At 52.4% G+C, this 20249-nt stretch overlaps 1 protein-coding gene across 2 annotated transcripts in view; it reads left to right on the top strand.

Moving 5' to 3' along the window:
* The window catches only part of ppfibp2b (PPFIA binding protein 2b), a 290466-nt gene that overhangs the window by 198177 nt on the left and 72040 nt on the right, over positions 1-20249 (top strand). For both annotated transcript variants that reach the window (XM_070899493.1, XM_070899494.1), the window contains one exon: positions 12019-12187. In XM_070899493.1, the coding sequence (XP_070755594.1) occupies positions 12019-12187 (169 nt within the window). The remainder of the gene's footprint in view (positions 1-12018; positions 12188-20249) is intronic.

The following is a 20249-nucleotide window of genomic DNA, read 5'->3' as shown; positions in this document are numbered from 1 at the left end:
GTGAGCGCCTTCCCGGTCCGCTGTGACCCCGAGTGAGTGCCGGTCCCGGACCGCTGTGACCCCGAGTGTGTACATTCCCGGTCCGCTGTGGCCCCTAGTGAGTGCATTCCTGGTCCACTGTGGCCCCGAGTGAGTGCCTTCCCGGTCCACTGTGGCCCCGAGTGAGTGCCGGTCCCGGACCGCTGTGACCCTGAGTGAGTGCATTCCCGGTCCGCTGTAACCCCGAGTGAGTGCAGGTCCTGGTCCGCTGTGGCCCCGAGTGTGTACATTCCCGGTCCGCTGTGGCCCCGAGTGTGTACATTCCCGGTCCGCTGTGGCCCCGAGTGTGTGCATTCCTGGTCCGCTGTGGCCCCGAGTGTGTACATTCCCGGTCCGCTGTGGCCCCGAGTGAGCGCCTTTCGAGTCCGCTGTGGCCCCTAGTGAGTGCCGGTCCCGGACCGCTGTGACCCCGAGTGTGTACATTCCCGGTCCGCTGTGGCCCCTAGTGAGTGCATTCCTGGTCCACTGTGGCCCCGAGTGAGTGCCTTCCCGGTCCACTGTGGCCTCGAGTGAGTGCCGGTCCCGGACCGCTGTGACCCTGAGTGAGTGCATTCCCGGTCCGCTGTGACCCCGAGTGTGTACATTCCCAAACCGCTGTGACCCCGAGTGAGTACCGGTCCCGGACCGCTGTGACCCCGAGTGTGTACATTCCCGGTCCGCTGTGACCCTGAGTGAGTGCATTCCCAGTCCGCTGTGACCCTGAGTGAGTGCATTCCCGGTCCGCTGTGACCCCGAGTGTGTACATTCCCAGACCGCTGTGACCCCGAGTGAGTACCGGTCCCGGACCGCTGTGACCCCGAGTGTGTACATTCCCGGTCCGCTGTGGCCCCGAGTGCGTGCAGGTCCCGGTCCGCTGTGGCCCCGAGTGTGTACATTCCCGGTCCGCTGTGACCCCGAGTGTGTACATTCCCGGTCCGCTGTGGCCCCGAGTGAGCGCATTCCTGGTCCGCTGTGACCCCGAGTGTGTACATTCCCGGTTTGCTGTGGCCCCGAGTGTGTACATTCCCGGCCCCCTGTGGCCCCGAGTGAGTGCATTCCCGGTCCGCTGTGACCCCGAGTGTGTATATTCCCGGTCCGCTGTGGCCCCGAGTGAGTGCATTCCCGGTCCGCTGTGGCCTCGAGTGAGCGCCTTCCTGGACCGCTGTGGCCCCGAGTGTGTGCATTCCCAGACCGCTGTGACCCCGAGTGAGCGCCTTCCCGGTCCGCTGTGACCCCGAGTGAGTGCCGGTCCCGGTCCGCTGTGACCCCGAGTGAGTGCCGGTCCCGGTCCGCTGTGGCCCCGAGTGAGCGCCTTTCGAGTCCGCTGTGGCCCCGAGTGAGCGCCTTCCCGGTCCGCTGTGACCCTGAGTGAGTGCATTCCCGGTCCGCTGTGACCCCGAGTGAGCGCCTTCCTGGTCCGCTGTGACCCCGAGTGAGTGCCGGTCCCAGACCGCTGTGACCCTGAGTGAGTGCATTCCCGGTCCGCTGTAACCCCGAGTGAGTGCAGGTCCTGGTCCGCTGTGGCCCCGAGTGTGTACATTCCCGGTCCGCTGTGGCCCCGAGTGTGTACATTCCCGGTCCGCTGTGGCCCCGAGTGAGTGCAGGTCCTGGTCTGCTGTGGCCCCGAGTGTGTACATTCCCGGTCCGCTGTGGCCCCGAGTGTGTACATTCCCGGTCCGCTGTGGCCCCGAGTGTGTGCATTCCTGGTCCGCTGTGGCCCCGAGTGTGTACATTCCCGGTGCGCTGTGGCCCCGAGTGTGTACATTCCCGGTCCGCTGTGACCCCGAGTGAGCGCCTTCCCGGTCCGCTGTGACCCCGAATGAGCGCCTTCCCGGTCCGCTGTGGCCCCGAGTGAGCGCCTTTCGAGTCCGCTGTGGCCCCTAGTGAGTGCCGGTCCCGGACCGCTGTGACCCCGAGTGTGTACATTCCCGGTCCGCTGTGGCCCCTAGTGAGTGCATTCCTGGTCCACTGTGGCCCCGAGTGAGTGCCTTCCCGGTCCACTGTGGCCTCGAGTGAGTGCCGGTCCCGGACCGCTGTGACCCTGAGTGAGTGCATTCCCGGTCCGCTGTGACCCCGAGTGTGTACATTCCCAGACCGCTGTGACCCCGAGTGAGTACCGGTCCCGGACCGCTGTGACCCCGAGTGTGTACATTCCCGGTCCGCTGTGACCCTGAGTGAGTGCATTCCCAGTCCGCTGTGACCCTGAGTGAGTGCATTCCCGGTCCGCTGTGACCCCGAGTGTGTACATTCCCAGACCGCTGTGACCCCGAGTGAGTACCGGTCCCGGACCGCTGTGACCCCGAGTGTGTACATTCCCGGTCCGCTGTGACCCTGAGTGAGTGCATTCCCGGTCCGCTGTGACCCTGAGTGAGTGCATTCCCGGTCCCGCTGTGGCCCCGAGTGTGTGCATTCCCGGTCCGCTGTGGCCCCGAGTGTGTACATTCTCGGTCCGCTGTGGCCCCGAGTGCGTGCAGGTCCCGGTCCGCTGTGGCCCCGAGTGTGTACATTCCCGGTCCGCTGTGACCCCGAGTGTGTACATTCCCGGTCCGCTGTGGCCCCGAGTGAGCGCATTCCTGGTCCGCTGTGACCCCGAGTGTGTACATTCCCGGTCTGCTGTGGCCCCGAGTGTGTACATTCCCGGCCCCCTGTGGCCCCGAGTGAGTGCATTCCCGGTCTGCTGTGACCCCGAGTGTGTATATTCCCGGTCCGCTGTGGCCCCGAGTGAGTGCATTCCCGGTCCGCTGTGGCCTCGAGTGAGCGCCTTCCTGGACCGCTGTGGCCCCGAGTGTGTGCATTCCCAGACCGCTGTGACCCCGAGTGAGTACCGGTCCCGGTCCGCTGTGGCCCCGAGTGTGTACATTCCCGCTCCGCTGTGGCCCCGAGTGTGTGCATTCCCGGTCCGCTGTGGCCCCGAGTGTGTACATTCCCGGTCCGCTGTGGCCCCGAGTGTGTGCATTCCCGGTCCGCTGTGGCCCCGAGTGTGTGCATTCCCGGTCCGCTGTGGCCTCGAGTGTGTACATTCCCGGTCCGCTGTGGCCTCGAATGAGCGCCTTCCCAGACCGCTGTGACCCCGAGTGAGTACCGGTCCCGGTCCGCTGTGGCCCCGAGTGAGCGGCTTCCCGGACTGCTGTGGCCCCGAGTGAGTGCATTCCCGATCCGCTGTGGCCCCGAGTGAGCGCTTTCCCGGACTGCTGTGGCCCCGAGTGAGCGCCTTCCCGGTCCGCTGTGACCCCGAGTGAGTGCAGGTCCCGGACCGCTGTGACCCCGAGTGAGTACAGGTCCCGGTCTGCTGTGGCCCCGAGTGTGTACATTCCCGGTCCGCTGTGGCCCCGAGTGTGTGCATTCCCGGTCCGCTGTGACCCCGAGTGAGTGCAGGTCCCGGACCGCTGTGACCCCGAGTGAGTGCAGGTCCCGGTCTGCTGTGGCCCCGAGTGTGTACATTCCCGGTCTGCTGTGGCCCCGAGTGTGTACATTCCTGGTCCGCTGTGACCCCGAGTGTGTGCCTTCCCGGTCTGCTGTGACCCCGAGTGTGTACATTCCCGGTCCGCTGTGACCCCGAGTGTGTGCCTTCCCGGTCTGCTGTGGCCCCGAGTGTGTACATTCCCGGTCCGCTGTGGCCTCGAGTGTGTACATTCCCGGTCTGCTGTGGCCCCGAGTGTGTGCATTCCCGGTCCGCTGTAACCCCGAGTGTGTGCATTCCCGGTCCGCTGTGGCCTCGAGTGTGTACATTCCCGGTCCGCTGTGGCCTCGAGTGTGTACATTCCCGGTCTGCTGTGGCCCCGAGTGTGTGCATTCCCGGTCCGCTGTGGCCCCGAGTGTGTACATTCCCGGTCCGCTGTGACCCCGAGTGTGTACATTCCCGGTCCGCTGTGGCCCCGAGTGAGTGCAGGTCCTGGACCGCTGTGACCCCGAGTGAGTGCAGGTCCCGGTCTGCTGTGACCACGAGTGTGTACATTCCCGGTCCGCTGTGACCCCGAGTGTGTACATTCCCGGTCTGCTGTGGCCCCGAGTGAGTACATTCCCGGAACGCTGTGACCCCGAATGTGTGCCTTCCCGGTCTGCTGTGGCCCCGAGTGTGTGCATTCCCGGTCCGCTGTGACCCTGAGTGTGTGCATTCCCGGTCCGCTGTGGCCCCAAGTGAGCGCCTTCCCGGTCCACTGTGGCTCCGAGTGTGTGCATTCCTGGTCCGCTGTGGCCCCAAGTGTGTGCATTCCCGGTCCGCTGTGGCCCCAAGTGTGTGCATTCCCGGTCCGCTGTGGCCTCAAGTGTGTGCAGGTCCCGGTCCGCTGTGGCCCCGAGTGTGTGCATTCCCGGTCCGCTGTGACCCCGAGTGTGTGCAGGTCCCGGTCCGCTGTGGCCCCGAGTGTGTGCATTCCCGGTCCGCTGTGGCCCCAAGTGTGTGCAGGTCCCGGTCCGCTGTGACCCCGAGTGTGTGCCTTCCCGGTCTGCTGTGGCCCCGAGTGTGTGCAGGTCCCGGTCCGCTGTGGCCCCGAGTGTGTGCATTCCCGGTCCGCTGTGGCCCCAAGTGTGTGCAGGTCCCGGTCCGCTGTGGCCCCGAGTGTGTGCATTCCCGGTCCGCTGTGGCCCCGAGTGTGTGCATTCCCGGTCCGCTGTGGCCCCGAGTGTGTGCATTCCCGGTCCGCTGTGACCCCGAGTGTGTAAATTCCCGGTCCGCTGTGGCCCCGAGTGTGTGCAGGTCCCGGTCCGCTGTGGCCCCGAGTGTGTGCATTCCCGGTCCCGCTGTGGCCCGAGTGTGTACATTCCCGGTCCGCTGTGGCCCCGAGTGTGTGCATTCCCGGTCCGCTGTGGCCCCGAGTGTGTGCATTCCCCGTCCGCTGTGACCCCGAGTGTGTACATTCCTGGTCCGCTGTGGCCCCGAGTGTATACATTCCCGGTCCGCTGTGGCCCCGAGTGTGTGCATTCCTGGTCCGCTGTGGCCCCGAGTGTGTGCATTCCTGGTCCGCTGTGGCCCCGAGTGTGTACATTCCCGGTCCGCTGTGGCCCCGAGTGAGTACCGGTCCCAGTCCGCTGTGGCCCCGAGTGTGTGCATTCCCGGTCCGCTATGGCCCCGAGTGTGTACATTCCTGGTCCGCTGTGGCCCCGAGTGAGTACCGGTTCCAGTCCGCTGTGGCCCCGAGTGTGTGCATTCCTGGTCCGCTGTGGCCCCGAGTGTGTACATTCCCGGTCCGCTGTGGCCCCGAGTGTGTACATTCCCGGTCTGCTGTGGCCCCGAGTGTGTACATTCCTGGTCCGCTGTGACCCCGAGTGTGTACATTCCCGGTCCGCTGTGGCCCCGAGTGTGTACATTCCTGGTCCGCTGTGACCCCGAGTGTGTACATTCCTGGTCCGCTGTGGCCCCGAGTGAGTACCGGTCCCAGTCCGCTGTGACCCTGAGTGAGTACCGGTCAGTGCGCTCCTTCCCCCGCCGACTCTCTCCGGTCTCCGAGTGAGTGCCGGTCCCGGACCACTCCGCTTCCCACCCCTAGCCCAGGCCGAATGGCCTCCGGATGCACTTACCTGCGCCGATCCCGTTAACTCCCCGCAAGGGTTTTCTCGAGAGGCCACATATGCTGGCTTAAGCAGAAATGGAGTAACTACCAGCTGGCCAAAGTTCACTAACTGACCAGAATTGGCGTAGGTGGCTGATTGCGCCCCCTATGGATGAAAAAAAAACTTACCTACAAAAAATGTAACAAAATGAGTTACGCTGGTGCAATTTGATTGGGGAATCTGTAGATTTTTAAGTTAGGCCAGAAAAAGCAGCCTGCTCCAAAAAAACCGGCACAAATCACTGGAGAAAATTAAGCCCATAAAAAGTGCTTGGATGTGCACTTGAAGTGCCGTAACCTACAGGGCTACGGATCAAGAGCTAGAAAGTGGGATTAGGCTGGATCGCTCTTTGTTGGCCGGCACGGACACGATGGGTCGAATGGCCTCCTGCCGTGCTGTAAATTTCTATGATGTGGGCGTCACTGGCAAGGACCAGTTAATGACCATTCTCTGGTTGCCTTGAGAAGGTGGTGTGGGCTACCTTCTTCTGGAACCACTGGGTAGCAGGTTTGATGCAATGCTACGTTGGTGTGGGATTAGAGTCACGTTTAGGCCCAGACTGGGTAAGGACAACAGATTTCCTTCCCTAAAGGGACATTCGTGACTGAGTTGTTTTTTTTTTCTTACAACAACCTGACAGATTTCAAGGTCAGATGTTTTGAACTAATTTTAAATTCTCAACTGCAATAGAAAGACAGTGCTTCTCAAAACCTCAGGACGTCCCAAAGCCCTTTACATCCAATGAAGTACGGTTTTATTTTGTAGTGCAGTCACTGCTTTAATGTAGCAAACGTGGTAATGAATTTTTCACACAGCAAGCTCCCATGAACAGCCTTAATATTCATAATTAAGGTATCTTGGGTCCGGTTACGTCTTCGATGCAGGGACGATGTTTCCCCTGGCTGGGGAGTTTAGAACCAGGGGTCACAGTCTCAGGGTAAGGGGTCGACCATTTAGGACTGAGATGAGGGGAAATTTATTCTCTCAGAGGGTGGTGACTCTTTGGAATTCTCTGCCCCAGAGGGCTGTGGAGGCTGTCATGTATTCAACCAGCATTGTAACCCATGTATAATCTGACCTAAGTTGTACACTGTGAGAACAATGACCACTAGGTGGTGAACTTGTGGGAGACACTCCTAACCTGGACCTTCAGGTATAAAAGGGGAAGCTCCACCCACTTTCATCACTTTATCCATTTGGAGTAGGCGTCTACTACAACCAAAAACATTTTTCCCATGAAAGGACCTGCGTAGTCCACATGGATGCATGACCAAGGCTTGGCGGGCTAAGGGGGGCTTTCCTGGGCGCATTGCCCAGCTGGGCACACGTGTTGCACCTGCGAACACAAAGTTCCAGATCTGCGTCTATCCTTGGCCACCAAACGTGTGACCTGGCAATTGCCTTCATCAGGACAATGCCCGGGTGCTCATTGTGGAGTTCCCTGATGAACACCTCTCTGCCCATCTGGGGCATGACTACACGGCCTGAATCGAGAGTTCATCCCTGCGCCTTTGAAATGCTTTAAATTCCTCAGGGCATGCCCTGTACGTGGCTGCCCAGTCCCCATTCAGGACACATTTCTTGACGAGAGACAATAGCGGGTCTCTATTTGTCCAGACTTTAATCTGACGGGCTGTCACGGGTGAGCCTTCGCTTCCGAAAGCTTCAACAGCTATGACCATCTCAGCAGCATGCTCGGTAGCCCCCTCAGTGGTGGCTAGTGGGAGCCTGCTGAGTGCATCGGCGCAGTTTTCGGTGCCCGGTCTGTGCCGAATTGTATAGCCATAGGCGGCTAACGTGAGTGCCCACTTCTGTATGCGGGCCGATGCGTTTGCATTTATGGCCTTGTTGTTGGCCAAAAGGGACGTTAGGGGTTTGTGATCTGTCTCCAGCTCAAATTTCCTGCCAAACAGGTACTGGTGCATTTTCTTTACCGCATATACACATGCAAGTGCCTCCTTTTCTACCATCCCGTAGCCCCTTTCTGCCTGGGACAGACTTCTGGAGGCATAAGCTACTGGCTGTAACTGACCCTTGGCATTGACATGCTGCAACACACACATGACACCATAGGACGACACATCGCACGTTAACACAAGTTTCTTACATGGGTCATATAGCGTTAACAGATTATTGCAACATAACAAATTGCGTGCTCTATTAAAAGCCCTTTCCTGGCTGTCCCCCCAGATTCATTCACAACCTTTGTGTAGGAGCACGTGTAGCGGCTCTAGCAGCGTGCTCAATTTGGGAAGAAAGTTATCAAAATAGTTCAGGAGCCCCAGGAACGAACGCAGCTCCGTCGTGTTACGGGGTCTGGGTGCTCTCTGGATCGCTTCCGTCTTGGACGCAGTAGGGCTGATCCTGTCTGCTGCTACCCTCATCCTCAGGAATTCTACCTCTGGAGCTAGGAAGGCGCACTTCACCTTTTTCATGCCTACCGGTCCAGCCTGCGTAGCACTTCCTCCAGGTTGTGGAGGTGTTCTTCAGTATCATAACCCATGATGAGGATGTCGTCCTGAAAAAACACCGTCCCTGGAATCAACTTGAGAAGGCTTTCCATATTTCGTTGGAAGATCGCGGCGGCCAAGCGAATCCCGAACGGACATCTGTTGTACTCAAACAACCCCTTGTGTGTCATGATGATGGTCAGCTTCTTCGACTCATTCGCCAGCTCCTGGGTCATGTAAGCTGAGGTCAGGTCCAATTTTGAAACAAGTCTGCCACTGGATAGCGTCGCAAAGAGGTCCTCCGCTCTCGGTAGCGGGTACTGGTCTTGGAGTGACACCTGATTGATGGTGGCCTTGTAATCACCACATATCCTGACCGACCCTTCCGCCTTGAGCACCGGCACAATTGGGCTCGCCCAGTCACTGAATTCGACTGGCGAGGTGATGCCTTCCCTCAACAGGCGGTCCAATTCACCTTCTATCTTTTCCCGCATCACGTATGGCACTGCTCTGGCCTTGTGGTGTACTGGCCTGGTGTCCGGGTATATGTGAATCAGTACCTTGGCCCCCATGAAAGTGCCAATCCCATCCTCGTCGCCATTAATATGTCCTTACTATACAGTTTAAATGCACACGAGGCCCATGCTTGAGAGAAGGTCAGTCTGTGACCTGTCCTTTATTCCTTAGCACTCAAGTGATGAAAGTGGGTGGAGCTTCCCCTTTTATACCTGAAGATCCAGGTTAGGAGTGTCTCCCACAAGTTCACCACCTAATGGTCTTTGTTCTCACAGTGTACAACTTAGGTCAGATTATACATGGGTTATAATGCTGGTTGAATACATGACATCGGCTCAGTTGTTGAGTATATTCAAGGCTGAGATCGATAGATTTTTGGACTCTAGAGGAATCAAGGGATATGGGGATTGGGCGGGAAAGTGAAGTTGTGATTGAAGGTCAGCCATGATCTTCTTGAATGGTGGAGCAGGCTCGAGGGGCTGTATGACCTACTCCTGCTCCTAATTCTTATGTTCTTATGCCCGGATGCAAAGTTTCCGAACGGATAAGAACTGATGCACTATATAAAAGAAAGACTGCGCACAGCAAGATCCCAAAAACAGCTAAGTGATAACTACCGGATAATCTAGTGATGTTGGTTGAGGGGAAAATATTGGCCGAGGTCACGGGAGAGAAATATAGTCTTTCTCTCAGCAGGCCAAGGCCGACTTCCTTGAGTCGCCCTGTTTTTGTAGAACTCGTCCAGGCGCAAGGGCGGAGAGTGACTTGTGCTCAGGCTCCCGCCGTTGGGCGATGATTCCGGCTGATGGGCAACTCTAACTTTCTCTCCCTTCCCTCGGAGCTGATTCCTGCCCCCCTGGTGATCTAGAGGCCCAGTTAAGACCATGACCCTGAGCCACTTTGCAGATTATGGGGACGTAAAACTAGGACACATTGAGCAAAGTCACCATTGCCCCTGTGAGAGTGTTTGAAGACCAGACCCTCAAAACTGCCACCTAGTTCATGGTCTACAGGGCTGTAGTAATACCCATCCTCCTCTAAGGCTCAGAGACATGGACCATGTACAGTAGTCACCTCAAGTCACTGGAGAGGTACCACTAATAATGTCTCCGCAAGATCCTACAAATCCGGGAGGACAGACGCACCAACATCAGCGTCCTATGCCAGGCCATCATCCCCAGCATTGAAGCACTGACCACACTTGATCAGCTCCGGTGGGCAGGCCACATAGTTTGCATGCCTGACACAAGACTCCCAAAGCAAGCGCTCTACTCGGAACTCGTTCATGGCAAACGAGCCAAAGGTGGACAGAGGAAACATTACAAGGACACCCTTAAAATCGCTCTGATAAAGTGCAACATCCTCACTGACATCTGGGAGTCCCTGGCCAGAGACCGCCCTAAGTGGAGGAAGTGCATCCAGGAGGGTGTTGAGCACCTCGAGTCTCATCGCAGAGAGTATGCAGAAACCAAGCGCAGGAAGCGGAAAGAGTGTGCGGCAAACCAGTCCCACCCAGCCCTTCCCTCAACGACTATCTGCCCCACCTGTGACAGAGTCTGTGGTTCTCGTATTGGACTGTTCAGCCACCTAAGAATTCATGTTAAGATTGGAAGCAAGTCCTCCTCGATTCCGAGGGACTGCCTATGATGATGATTGAAGAAATGGAGGTGGAGGGTATGTGTTGGGTCCATTTTCCAGATGTAAAACAGGCCCAAATTATGCTAATTTAGCAACGGGACACCTTGGGACCAATCTGTGGCAGTTTTGTCTCTTGGTGAAATTTGCGGGGGCTTTTTTTTTCCGGTGTACCCAGGTGGCCGCCTAAAGCAGACATTGGGCCCCCGAATATGTACATGAGTGGCCTAACGTCTGTCGGATGATCCCTGCTGCAAAATTAGTCATGTTTATCTTCTACCCAAAGTAAACTAGAGGTGATTCAAAACTCAGCTGCCCATGTCCTAACTCGCACCAAGTCCCGCTCACCCATCACCCCTGTGCTTGCTGACCTACATTGACTCCCGGTTAAGCATCGCCTTGATATCAAAATTCTTGTCCTTGTTTTCAAATCGCTCCATGGCCTCACCCCTCCCTACCTCTGTAATCTCCTCCAGCCCCACAACCCCCCCGAGATATCTGCGCTCCTCTAATTCTATCCTGAGCATCTATGATTATAATCACTCAACCATCGGTGGCCGTGCCTTCTGTTGCCTGGGCCCCAAGCTCTGGAACTCCCTCCCTAAACCTCCGCCTCTCTACTCCTCTTTCAAGATGCTCTTTAAAACCTACCTCTTTGACCAAGTTTTTGGTTATCTGCGTTAATTTCTCCTTATGTGGCTCTGTGCCAAATTTTTTTGTCCTATAATACTCCTGTGAAGCACCTTGGGATATTTCACCACATTAAGGGCACTATATAAAAGAGTTGTTGTTGTTTACACAAGCCCTGCATTGTTGAGTTATATGTAGCATTCCCATGCAACCCAGAAACTGAGACTCCAATCCTGGTTCAACGGGAGCACAGATTGGACAGTCAGGCCCTGATCTGGAAAGTCCCCCATCGTGTGTCCAATGATTTCAATGGCTGGGAAAATCCGGAGGCCCGGGAATCCTACGAGCTGATCTCCGTGCCCGACTCGCCAACGAGAGGGACTCCAGACTCGGGAGCGCTGGCGTGCAGTATTCTGGAGCTCCAGCATTCAGCATGCCTTCATAAGGGAGCTGGACCGCTTCCTGACTGGGACAAAGATCGCATCACGTAGCAGTGTGTTTATAGATAACACTTCGTCCGTGTGATCTCCTCGACCGGTTGAGGTATGGGGGGAGGGTCAGAGAGGAATTTTCCCAGAGTATTTTTTTCCCTTATTGACCCGGTATTTTTTTCACTTTTGCTTCTCCCAGAAGAATTCTGTGGCTGGGGCGAGGGGGTGAAGGAGGGAGGAAGTGTTTCACACCATGCTCCAACTATCGTGAGGTGTGGGACAGGCTTGATAGACACAAGAACATAAGAATTAGGACAGAGAGTTGGTCAATTGGTCCCTCGAGCCTGCTTCGCCAGTCAGTAAGATCAAGGCTGATCTTCCACCTCAACTACACTTTCCCACCCGATCCCTATAGCTCTTGATTCCCCTAGACTCCAAAAATCTATCGATCTCTGCCTTGAATATACTCAACAACTTAGGGATTCACAGCCCTCTGGGGTAGAGAATTCCAAAGATTCACCGCCCTCTGAGTGAAGAAATTCCTTCTCATAGTCCTATATGGCCAACTTCTTATCCTGAGACTTTGTCCCCCCACTAGTTCTAGACTCCCCAGCCCAGGGAAACATCCTCTCAGCATCTACCCTGTCTACTCAATCTCTCCTCATAGGACAACCCTCTCATCCCAGGAATCAATCAGGACCAACTGGTCTTTTCCCACCCATCAATTTTGTGTGTATCTTTGTGATGGCTCAGATATTTATTGCCGGTCTGTTGTCTTTGTCCAATAGAGCAAGCCTTACTTGGACGAGAGCAAGTACCAGACTCTTCCGGGGAAACTTCCGCAGTCCAATCACTGGGACAACGCTGAGCAGTTTCCGCAGAAGCAGCGGGTGACTGCAGTCCCGAGCACAACGCCCATCATCGCTGAAGACTGGGACAATGCCACCGCCAATCTGAGTGAGTATTGCCTGGTAATTCACTTCATAATGTCGCTCATAGAATCTTGCAGCACAGAAAGAGGCCATTCAGACTATCATGCCAGTGCGGGCCCTTTTGGAAGAGCTATCATAGAATATACAGCACAGAAACTGGCCTTTCGCCCCAACCAGTCCATGTCGGTGTTTATGTTCCAATCGAGGCTATCCAATTAGTTAAATACAGCTGCTCTTTCTCCAGAGCCCTCCACATTTTCTCCCCTTCCAAGAATTTATCCAATTCACAAGTGTCATGGGGGGAATCAAGAACGAGGGGACATAATCTTAAAATTAGAGCCCAGTCCATTCAGGAGTGAAACCAGGAAGCAGTTTATTCACACAAAATGGTACTGAAAATCTAGAAAACTCTATCCCCCAAAAAATGTGGATGCCAGGGGGTCAATTGGAGCTTTCAAGCTTTTTGATGGGTAAGGGTATCGAGGAATATGGAGCAAAGGCGGAAAAATTGATTTGAGGTACAAATCAGCCATGATCTCGTTGAATGGGGAGCAGGCTCGAGGGGCTGAATGGCCTCCTCCTGTTCCTCGTGTTCCCATCCTGCAAATAAATCGCAGTAATCAGCACAATTTAAAATGGAGGCGCTAACTGGGCTATAAAAAGGGGCGAAAATAATTTTTACTGTGTCTTGGCTGTGTCACTAAACTAACATACTTCGATGCAGGGCTTGTTACAAACCCTTACAATCAACGTGACAACTGAAAGGCAAGATAATTCTCCGCCAGATGAGCCATTTTTTATTTTTATATTTATTCGCAGGATGTAGGCGTAGTTGGCAAGGCCAGCATATATTAGACATCTGTGATGGAGGCATGTGAAAAAGGAACGGCAGTAATCATGGGGGATTTTAACCTACATATCGATTGGTCAAATCAAATCGCACGGGGTAGCCTTGAGGAGGAATTCATAGAATGCATACGGGATTGTTTCTTAGAACAGTATGTTACAGAACCTACAAGGGAGCAAGCTATCTTAGATCTGGTCCTGTGTAATGAGACAGGAAGAATAAACGATCTCTGAGTAAAAGATCCTCTCGGAATGAGTGATCACAGTATGGTTGAATTGTAATACAGATTGAGGGTGAGGAAGTAGTGTCTCAAACGAGCGTACTATGCTTAAACAAAGGGGACTACAGTGGGATGAGGGCAGAGTTGGCTAAAGTAGACTGGAAACACAGACTAAACGGTGGCACAATTGAGGAACAGTGGAGGACTTTTAAGGAGCTCTTTCATAGTGCTCAACAAAAATATATTCCAGTGAAAAAGAAGGGCGGTAAGAGAAGGGATAACCAGCCGTGGATAACCAAGGAAATAAGGGAGAGTATCAAATTAAAAACCAATGCGTATAAGGTGGCCAAGGTTAGTGGGAAACTAGATGATTGGGAAAATTTTAAACGACAGCAAAGAATGACTAAGAAAGCAATAAAGAAAGGAAAGATAGATTATGAAAGTAAACTTGCGCAAAACATAAAAACCGATAGTAAAAGCTTTTACCGATATATAAAACGGAAAAGAGTGACTAAAGTAAATGTTGGTCCCTTAGAAGATGAGAAGGGGGATTTAATAATGGGAAATGTGGAAATGGCTGAGAGACCTTAAACAACGATTTTGCTTCGGTCTTCACAGTGGAAGACACAAAAACCATGCCAAAAATTGCTGGTCACGGGAATGTGGGAAGGGAGGACCTTGAGATAATCACTATCACTAGGGGGGTAGTGCTGGACAGGCTAATGGGACTCAAGGTAGACAAGTCCCCTGGACCTGATGAAATGCATCCCAGGGTATTAAAAGAGATGGCGGAAGTTATAGCAGATGCATTCGTTATAATCTACCAAAATTCTCTGGACTCTGGGGAGGTACCAGCGGATTGGAAAGCAGCTAATGTAACGCCTCTGTTTAAAAAAGGGGGCAGACAAAAGGCAGGTAACTATAGGCCGGTTAGTTTAACATCTATAGTGGGGAAAATGCTTGAAACTATCATTATGGAAGAAATAGCGGGACATCTAGATAGGAATAGTGCAATCAAGCAGACGCAACATGGATTCATGAAGGGGAAATCATGTTTAACTAATTTACTGGAATTCTTTGAGGATATAACGAGCATGGTGGATAGAGGTGTACCGATGGATGTGGTATATTTAAATTTCCAATAGGCATTCGATAAGGTGCCACACAAAAGGTTACTGCAGAAGATAAAGGTACGCGGAGTCAGAGGAAATGTATTAGCATGGATCGAGAATTGGCTGGCTAACAGAAAGCAGAGAGTCGGGATAAATGGGTCCTTTTCGGGTTGGAAATCGGTGGTTAGTGGTGTGCCACAGGGATCGGTGCTGGGACCACAACTGTTTACAATATACATAGATGACCTGGAAGAGGGGACAGAGTGTAGTGTAACAAAATTTGCAGATGACACAAAGATTAATGGGAAAGCGGGTTATGTAGAGGACACAGAGAGGCTGCAAAGAGATTTAGATTGGTTTAGCGAATGGGCTAAGGTTTGGCAGATGGAATACAATGTCGGAAAATGTGAGGTCATCCACCTTGGGAAAAAAAACAGTAAAAGGGAATATTATTTGAATGGGGAGAAATTACAACATGCAGCGGTGCAGAGGGACCTGGGGGTCCTTGTGCATGGAACTCTTTTTGGAGTTCACCTGCAAAAACATAAAACATTAAACAGTGCCACCCGACCTGGGTGACACTCCAGACATTTACAAGGCCCTTTTTTTTTCCCCCTTTTTTTTTTTGTGTTTTTCTTTTTTTGGTTTTTTTTTGGGCACTAAAATCACAATTTTCCCCAGTGCCCCCTATAAAAGGGAATCCTTGTGCATGGATCCAAAAAAAGTTAGTTTGCAGGTGCAGCAGGTAATCAGGAAGGTGAATGGAATGTTGGTCTTCATTGCGAGAGGGATGGAGTACAAAAAGCAGGGAGGTCCTGCTGCAACTGTATAGGGTATTAGTGAGGCCGCACCTGGAGTACTGCATGCAGTTTTGGTCACCTTACTTAAGGAAGGATATACTAGCTTTGGAGGGGGTACAGAGACGATTCACTAGGATGATTCCGGAGATGAGGGGGTTACCTTATGATGATAGATTGAGCAGACTGGGTCTTTACTCGTTGGAGTTCAGAAGGATGAGGGGTGATCTTATAGAAACATTTAAGATAATGAAAGAGATAGACAAGATAGGGGCAGAGAGGTTGTTTCCACTGGTCGGGGAGACTAGAACTAGGGGGCACAGCCTCAAAATTCGGGGGAGCCAATTTAAAACCGAGTTGAGAAGGAATTTCTTCTCCCAGAGGGTTGTGAATCTGTGGAATTCTCTGCCCAAGGAAGCAGTTGAGGCTAGCTCATTGAATGTATTTAAATCACAGATAGATAGATCTTTAACCAATAAGGGAATTAAGGGATACGGGGAGAGAGCGGGTAAGTGGAGCTGAGTCCACAGCCAGATCAGCCATGATCTTGTTGAATGGCGGAGCAGGCTCGAGGGGCTAGATGGCCTACTCCTGTTCCTAATTCTTATGTTCTTATGATTTGCCTCGAGAAAATGATGGTGAGGGGCCTTCATGGTAGAAGACACTAAAAGCTTCCCAATAATTGATCATCAAGGGGCTTATAGGGAGGGAGGAACTTAATTACTATCACTATCACTAGAGGAAAAAGTACCAAGCAAACTAATGGGACCAAAAGTGGACAAGTCCCCTGGACCTGATGGCTTGCATCCTAGGGTCTTAAAAGAAGTGGCTGCAGAGATAGTGGATGCATTGGTTATAATCTACCAAAATTCCCTGGATTCTGGGACAGTTCCAGCGGATGGAAAACCGCAAATGTAACGCTCCTATTTAAGAAAAGAGGAAATTATAGACCAGTTAGCCTAACATCTGACATTGGGAAAATGCTGGAGTCCATTATTAAGGAAGTAGTAGCAGGAGATTTAGAAAATGATAATTCAATCAAGCAGAGTCAGCATGGTTTTATGAAAGGGAAATCATGTTTGACACATTTTCTGGAATTCTTTCAGGATGTAACAAGAAGGGTGGATGAAGGGGAACCAGTAGGTGTCGTGTATTTGGATTTCCAGAAGGCATTCGATAAGGTGCCACATAAAAAGTTACTGCACAAGATTAAGAGCTCACGTGGATAGAGGATTGGCTAACTAACAGAAAACAGAGAGTCAGGATTAATGGGTCATTTTCCGATTCGCAAACTGTAAATATTGTGGTGCCACAGAGATCAATGCTGGGACCTCAACTATTTACAATCTATATTAATGACTTGGATGAAGGAACTGAGTGTAATGTAGCCAAGTTTGCTGATGATACAAAGATGGGTGAGAAAGCAAGTTGTGAGGAGGACACAAAGAACCTGCAAAGGGATATAGATTAGATAAGCTAAGTGAGTGGGCAAAAAATTGGCAAATGGAGAATAAAGTGTGAAAATGTGAGTTTATACACTTTGGTAAGAAAAATAAAAAAGCGAATTATTATTTAAATGGGGAGAGATTACAAAATACTGCAGTACAGAGGGATCTGGTAGTCTTTGTACATGAAACACAAAAGGTTAGCATGCAGGTACAGCAAGTAATTAGGAAGGCAAATGGAATGTTGGCCTTTATTACAAGGGGGATAGAGTATAAAAGTGGGGAAGTCCTGCTACAGCTGTACAGGGCGTTGGTGAGATCACAGTGTGTTTTGGTCTTATTTAAGGAGGGATATACTTGCATTGGAGGCAGTTCACGAGGTTAATTTGGGAGATGAAGGGGTTGTCTTATGAAGGAAGGTTGAGCTGGTTGGGCTTATACTCATTGGAGTTGAAAAGAATGAGAGGTGATATTATTGAAACATATAAGATTCTGAGGGGGCTTGACAGAGTAGATGCAGAGAGGATGTTTCCCCTCGTGGAGGAATATAGAACTAGGGGCATAGTTGCCGAATAAGGGTTGCCCATTTAAAACGGTGATGAGTAGGAATTTCTTCTCTGAGGGTCGTGAATCTTTGGAATTCTCTGCCCCAGAGAGCTGTGGAGGCTGAGTCATTGAATATATTCAAGGTGGAGATAGACAGATTTTTGAACGATCAGGGAGTGAAGGGTTATGGGGAACGGGCGGGGAAGTGGAATTGAGGCCAAGATCAGATCAGCCATGATCTCATTGAATGGTGGAGCAGGCTTGAGGGGCCAAATGGCCTACTCCTGCGTCTATTTCTTATGTTTTTCTTGATAATTGGGTGGCTTGCTCGGTCATTTCAGAGGGCAGTTAAGAGTCAACCACATTGCTGTGAGTCTGGAGTCACATATAGGCTAGACTTGAACTCGCGTCTCCTGGATGATTAGACAGGCCTCTGGATTACTAGTCCAGTAACATAACCACTATACTACCATTCCCGTCATCATGTCACACACCGCGCGTCATGCTACGAAGTATTACACTTTGTCACAGATGGAAAGCGACTAGGAAGGAAGGTCACTTGGTGACCTGGAGCCTGAGATTTGCAGCCAGTTACGAAACCCTCTGTTGACCTCGGGCAAATCCAGGGAAATGCGGCTAATTGTAAACTACCTTAAAGGGACAGGCCAGGTTAGCAACTAATTTAGCCAAACCAATGCGCTTTCCCCCATCCCAACATATTTCTATGGCCCCAAGTTTCCACATGATTGGCGCCTGATTTTTAGGAGCAACTGGTGGAGAACGGACTATCTTAGAAATCGCAATTCTCCACATTTTTTTTTCTGCAGTTCTAGTCAGGTAGAACAGTTCTACTTTGGAACAGAATTTTTTCTTCAAAAGGGGGCGTGTCCGGCCACTGACGTCTGATTTGAAAGTTTCCACAGTGAAAACGTACTCCAAACTAAAGTAGAATGGAGCAAGTGAAGATTTTTGTAGAACTGAAAAAACCTGTTCTACACATTAAAAAATCAGGCGCAGGTTACAAATTAGGCGTCCAGAACGAGGTGGGGGGGAAGGGAAGTCATTAAATTCTATAATAAATCCTTATTTATACTTCTACAAATATTATACAAATAAATCCAACCTGAATAAACATTTATAAGCAAAGAAAAGATTAAATAAACCATCTTCCTACCTGTGTGAAAGTGCTTCAGCCAGGGAGAATTCTGCAGCCGTTCGTGCCGCTGAGCGTGGGGGGGGGGGGGGGGGGGGGAGGAGAAAGCGGTTTGTTGTTATGGAGGGGAGGGAGGGGAAGGAGACAGCGGCTTGTTGCCGCGGAGGGGAGGGAGGGGAAGGAGACAGCGGCTTGTTGCCGCGCAGGGGAGGGGAGGGAGGGGAAGGAGACAGCGGTTTGTTGCCGTGGAGGGAGGGGAGGGAGGGGAAGGAGACAGCGGCTTGTTGCCGCGCAGAGGAGGGGAGGGAGGGGAAGGAGACAGCGGCTTGTTGCCGCGCAGGGGAGGGAGGGGAAGGAGACAGCGGCTTGTTGCCGTGGAGGGGAGGGGAGGGAGGGGAAGGAGACAGCGGCTTGTTGCCGTGGAGGGAGGGGAGGGAGGGGAAGGAGACAGCGGCTTGTTGCCGTGGAGGGAGGGGAGGGAGGGGAAGGAGACAGCGGCTTGTTGCCGTGGAGGGAGGGGAGGGAGGGGAAGGAGACAGCGGCTTGTTGCCGCGCAGAGGAGGGGAGGGAAGGGAAGGAGACAGCGGCTTGTTGCCATGGAGGGAGGGGAGGGAGGGGACAGAGACAGCGGCTTGTTGCCGTGGAGAGAGGGGAGGGAGGGGAAGGAGAGAGCCGTTTGTTGCCGCAGAGGGGAGGGAGGGGAAGGAGACAGTGAGAAGGGTAGCCTCAGTGCTGATGTGCTGATGGCAATGTGATTTTATAAAAAAATGTTCAAAAATTAAACAGCTACAAAGAACTACAAAAATGGCCGAGTGCCAATGTTTTTTTTCACACTGAGCATGCGCGAACGCTCCAACATGCACGCGCAGCGTTGCCGGCAGGAAAAAAACTAATTTAAATAGTACCCGCCCCCTCCCACTTACAAAATCGGTGCGAGTGTAGGCTCCGCCCCCCTGGGCGCCGCACCAGGCAGACAAGGAGCTGCAAAGCGCTCGAGAATAGCGCGTTTTTTTTCTTGCGCCGTTTTAGGCGCGAAAAACGGGCGCCCAGCTCGGAGGGGCACCCGTTTTTTATTCTGTGGAAACTTGGGCCCTTAGTTTTCTGCAGTTCTAGTCAGGTGGAACAGTTTCACTTTGGAACTGAATTTTTTTTTCAAAAGGGGGCGTGTCCAGCCACTGACGCCTGATTTGAAAGTTTCCACAGTGAAAACGTACTCCAAACTAACTTAGAATGGAGCAAGTGAAGATTTTTGTAGGCTTGAAAAAACCTTGTCTACACATAAAAAAATCAGGCGCAGGTTACAAATTAGGCGTCCGGAACGAGGTGGAGGGGGGGGGGGGGGAAGTCATTAAATTCTACAATAAATCCTTAGTTATACTTATACAAATATTATACAAATAAATCCAACTTGAATAAAAATTTATAAGCAAAGAAAAGATTAAATAAACCATCTTTCTACCTGTGTGAAAGTGCTTCATGCAGGCATTTCAGTCAGCGGTGTGGCGTCGGTCCCAACAATGGGAGGGGCAGGCAGGCAGCCGTTCCCGACGGCAGCGGGGGGGGAGGCAGGGAGAAGGCTGCAGGAAGCCTCATTACTTGAGGCAGGCACTTGCTGTCGGGCCCGACGGACGGCAGGAGGAGAAAGCTGCAAGAAGCCTCAGTGCTGATCATGGAAGGGCAATGTGGTTTTATTAAAAAATTTTAAAAATTGAACAGCTACAAAGAATTTGAATAGTCTCAAACAAGTGCATGTGTCCCGTTTATCACAGTCTATCTTTAATTACAGAATGCACTCCCTCACCCTCACACACAGAAATATCAAGAAAATTAAAATACAAGCCTTTGCAAGGGTTCAATGAACAAATTTTCACTTTTTCTGCAGCACTTTTTAAAATGGCCAAGTGCCAATGTTTCCTTCAGACTGCGCATGCGCGAACGCTCCAACGCGCACGCGCAGGGTTGCCGGC

The sequence above is a fragment of the Pristiophorus japonicus genome, chromosome 14 (assembly GCF_044704955.1).
Source record: "Pristiophorus japonicus isolate sPriJap1 chromosome 14, sPriJap1.hap1, whole genome shotgun sequence".
NCBI lineage: Eukaryota > Metazoa > Chordata > Chondrichthyes > Pristiophoridae > Pristiophorus > Pristiophorus japonicus.
This window is presented reverse-complemented; position numbering and strand designations above follow the sequence as displayed.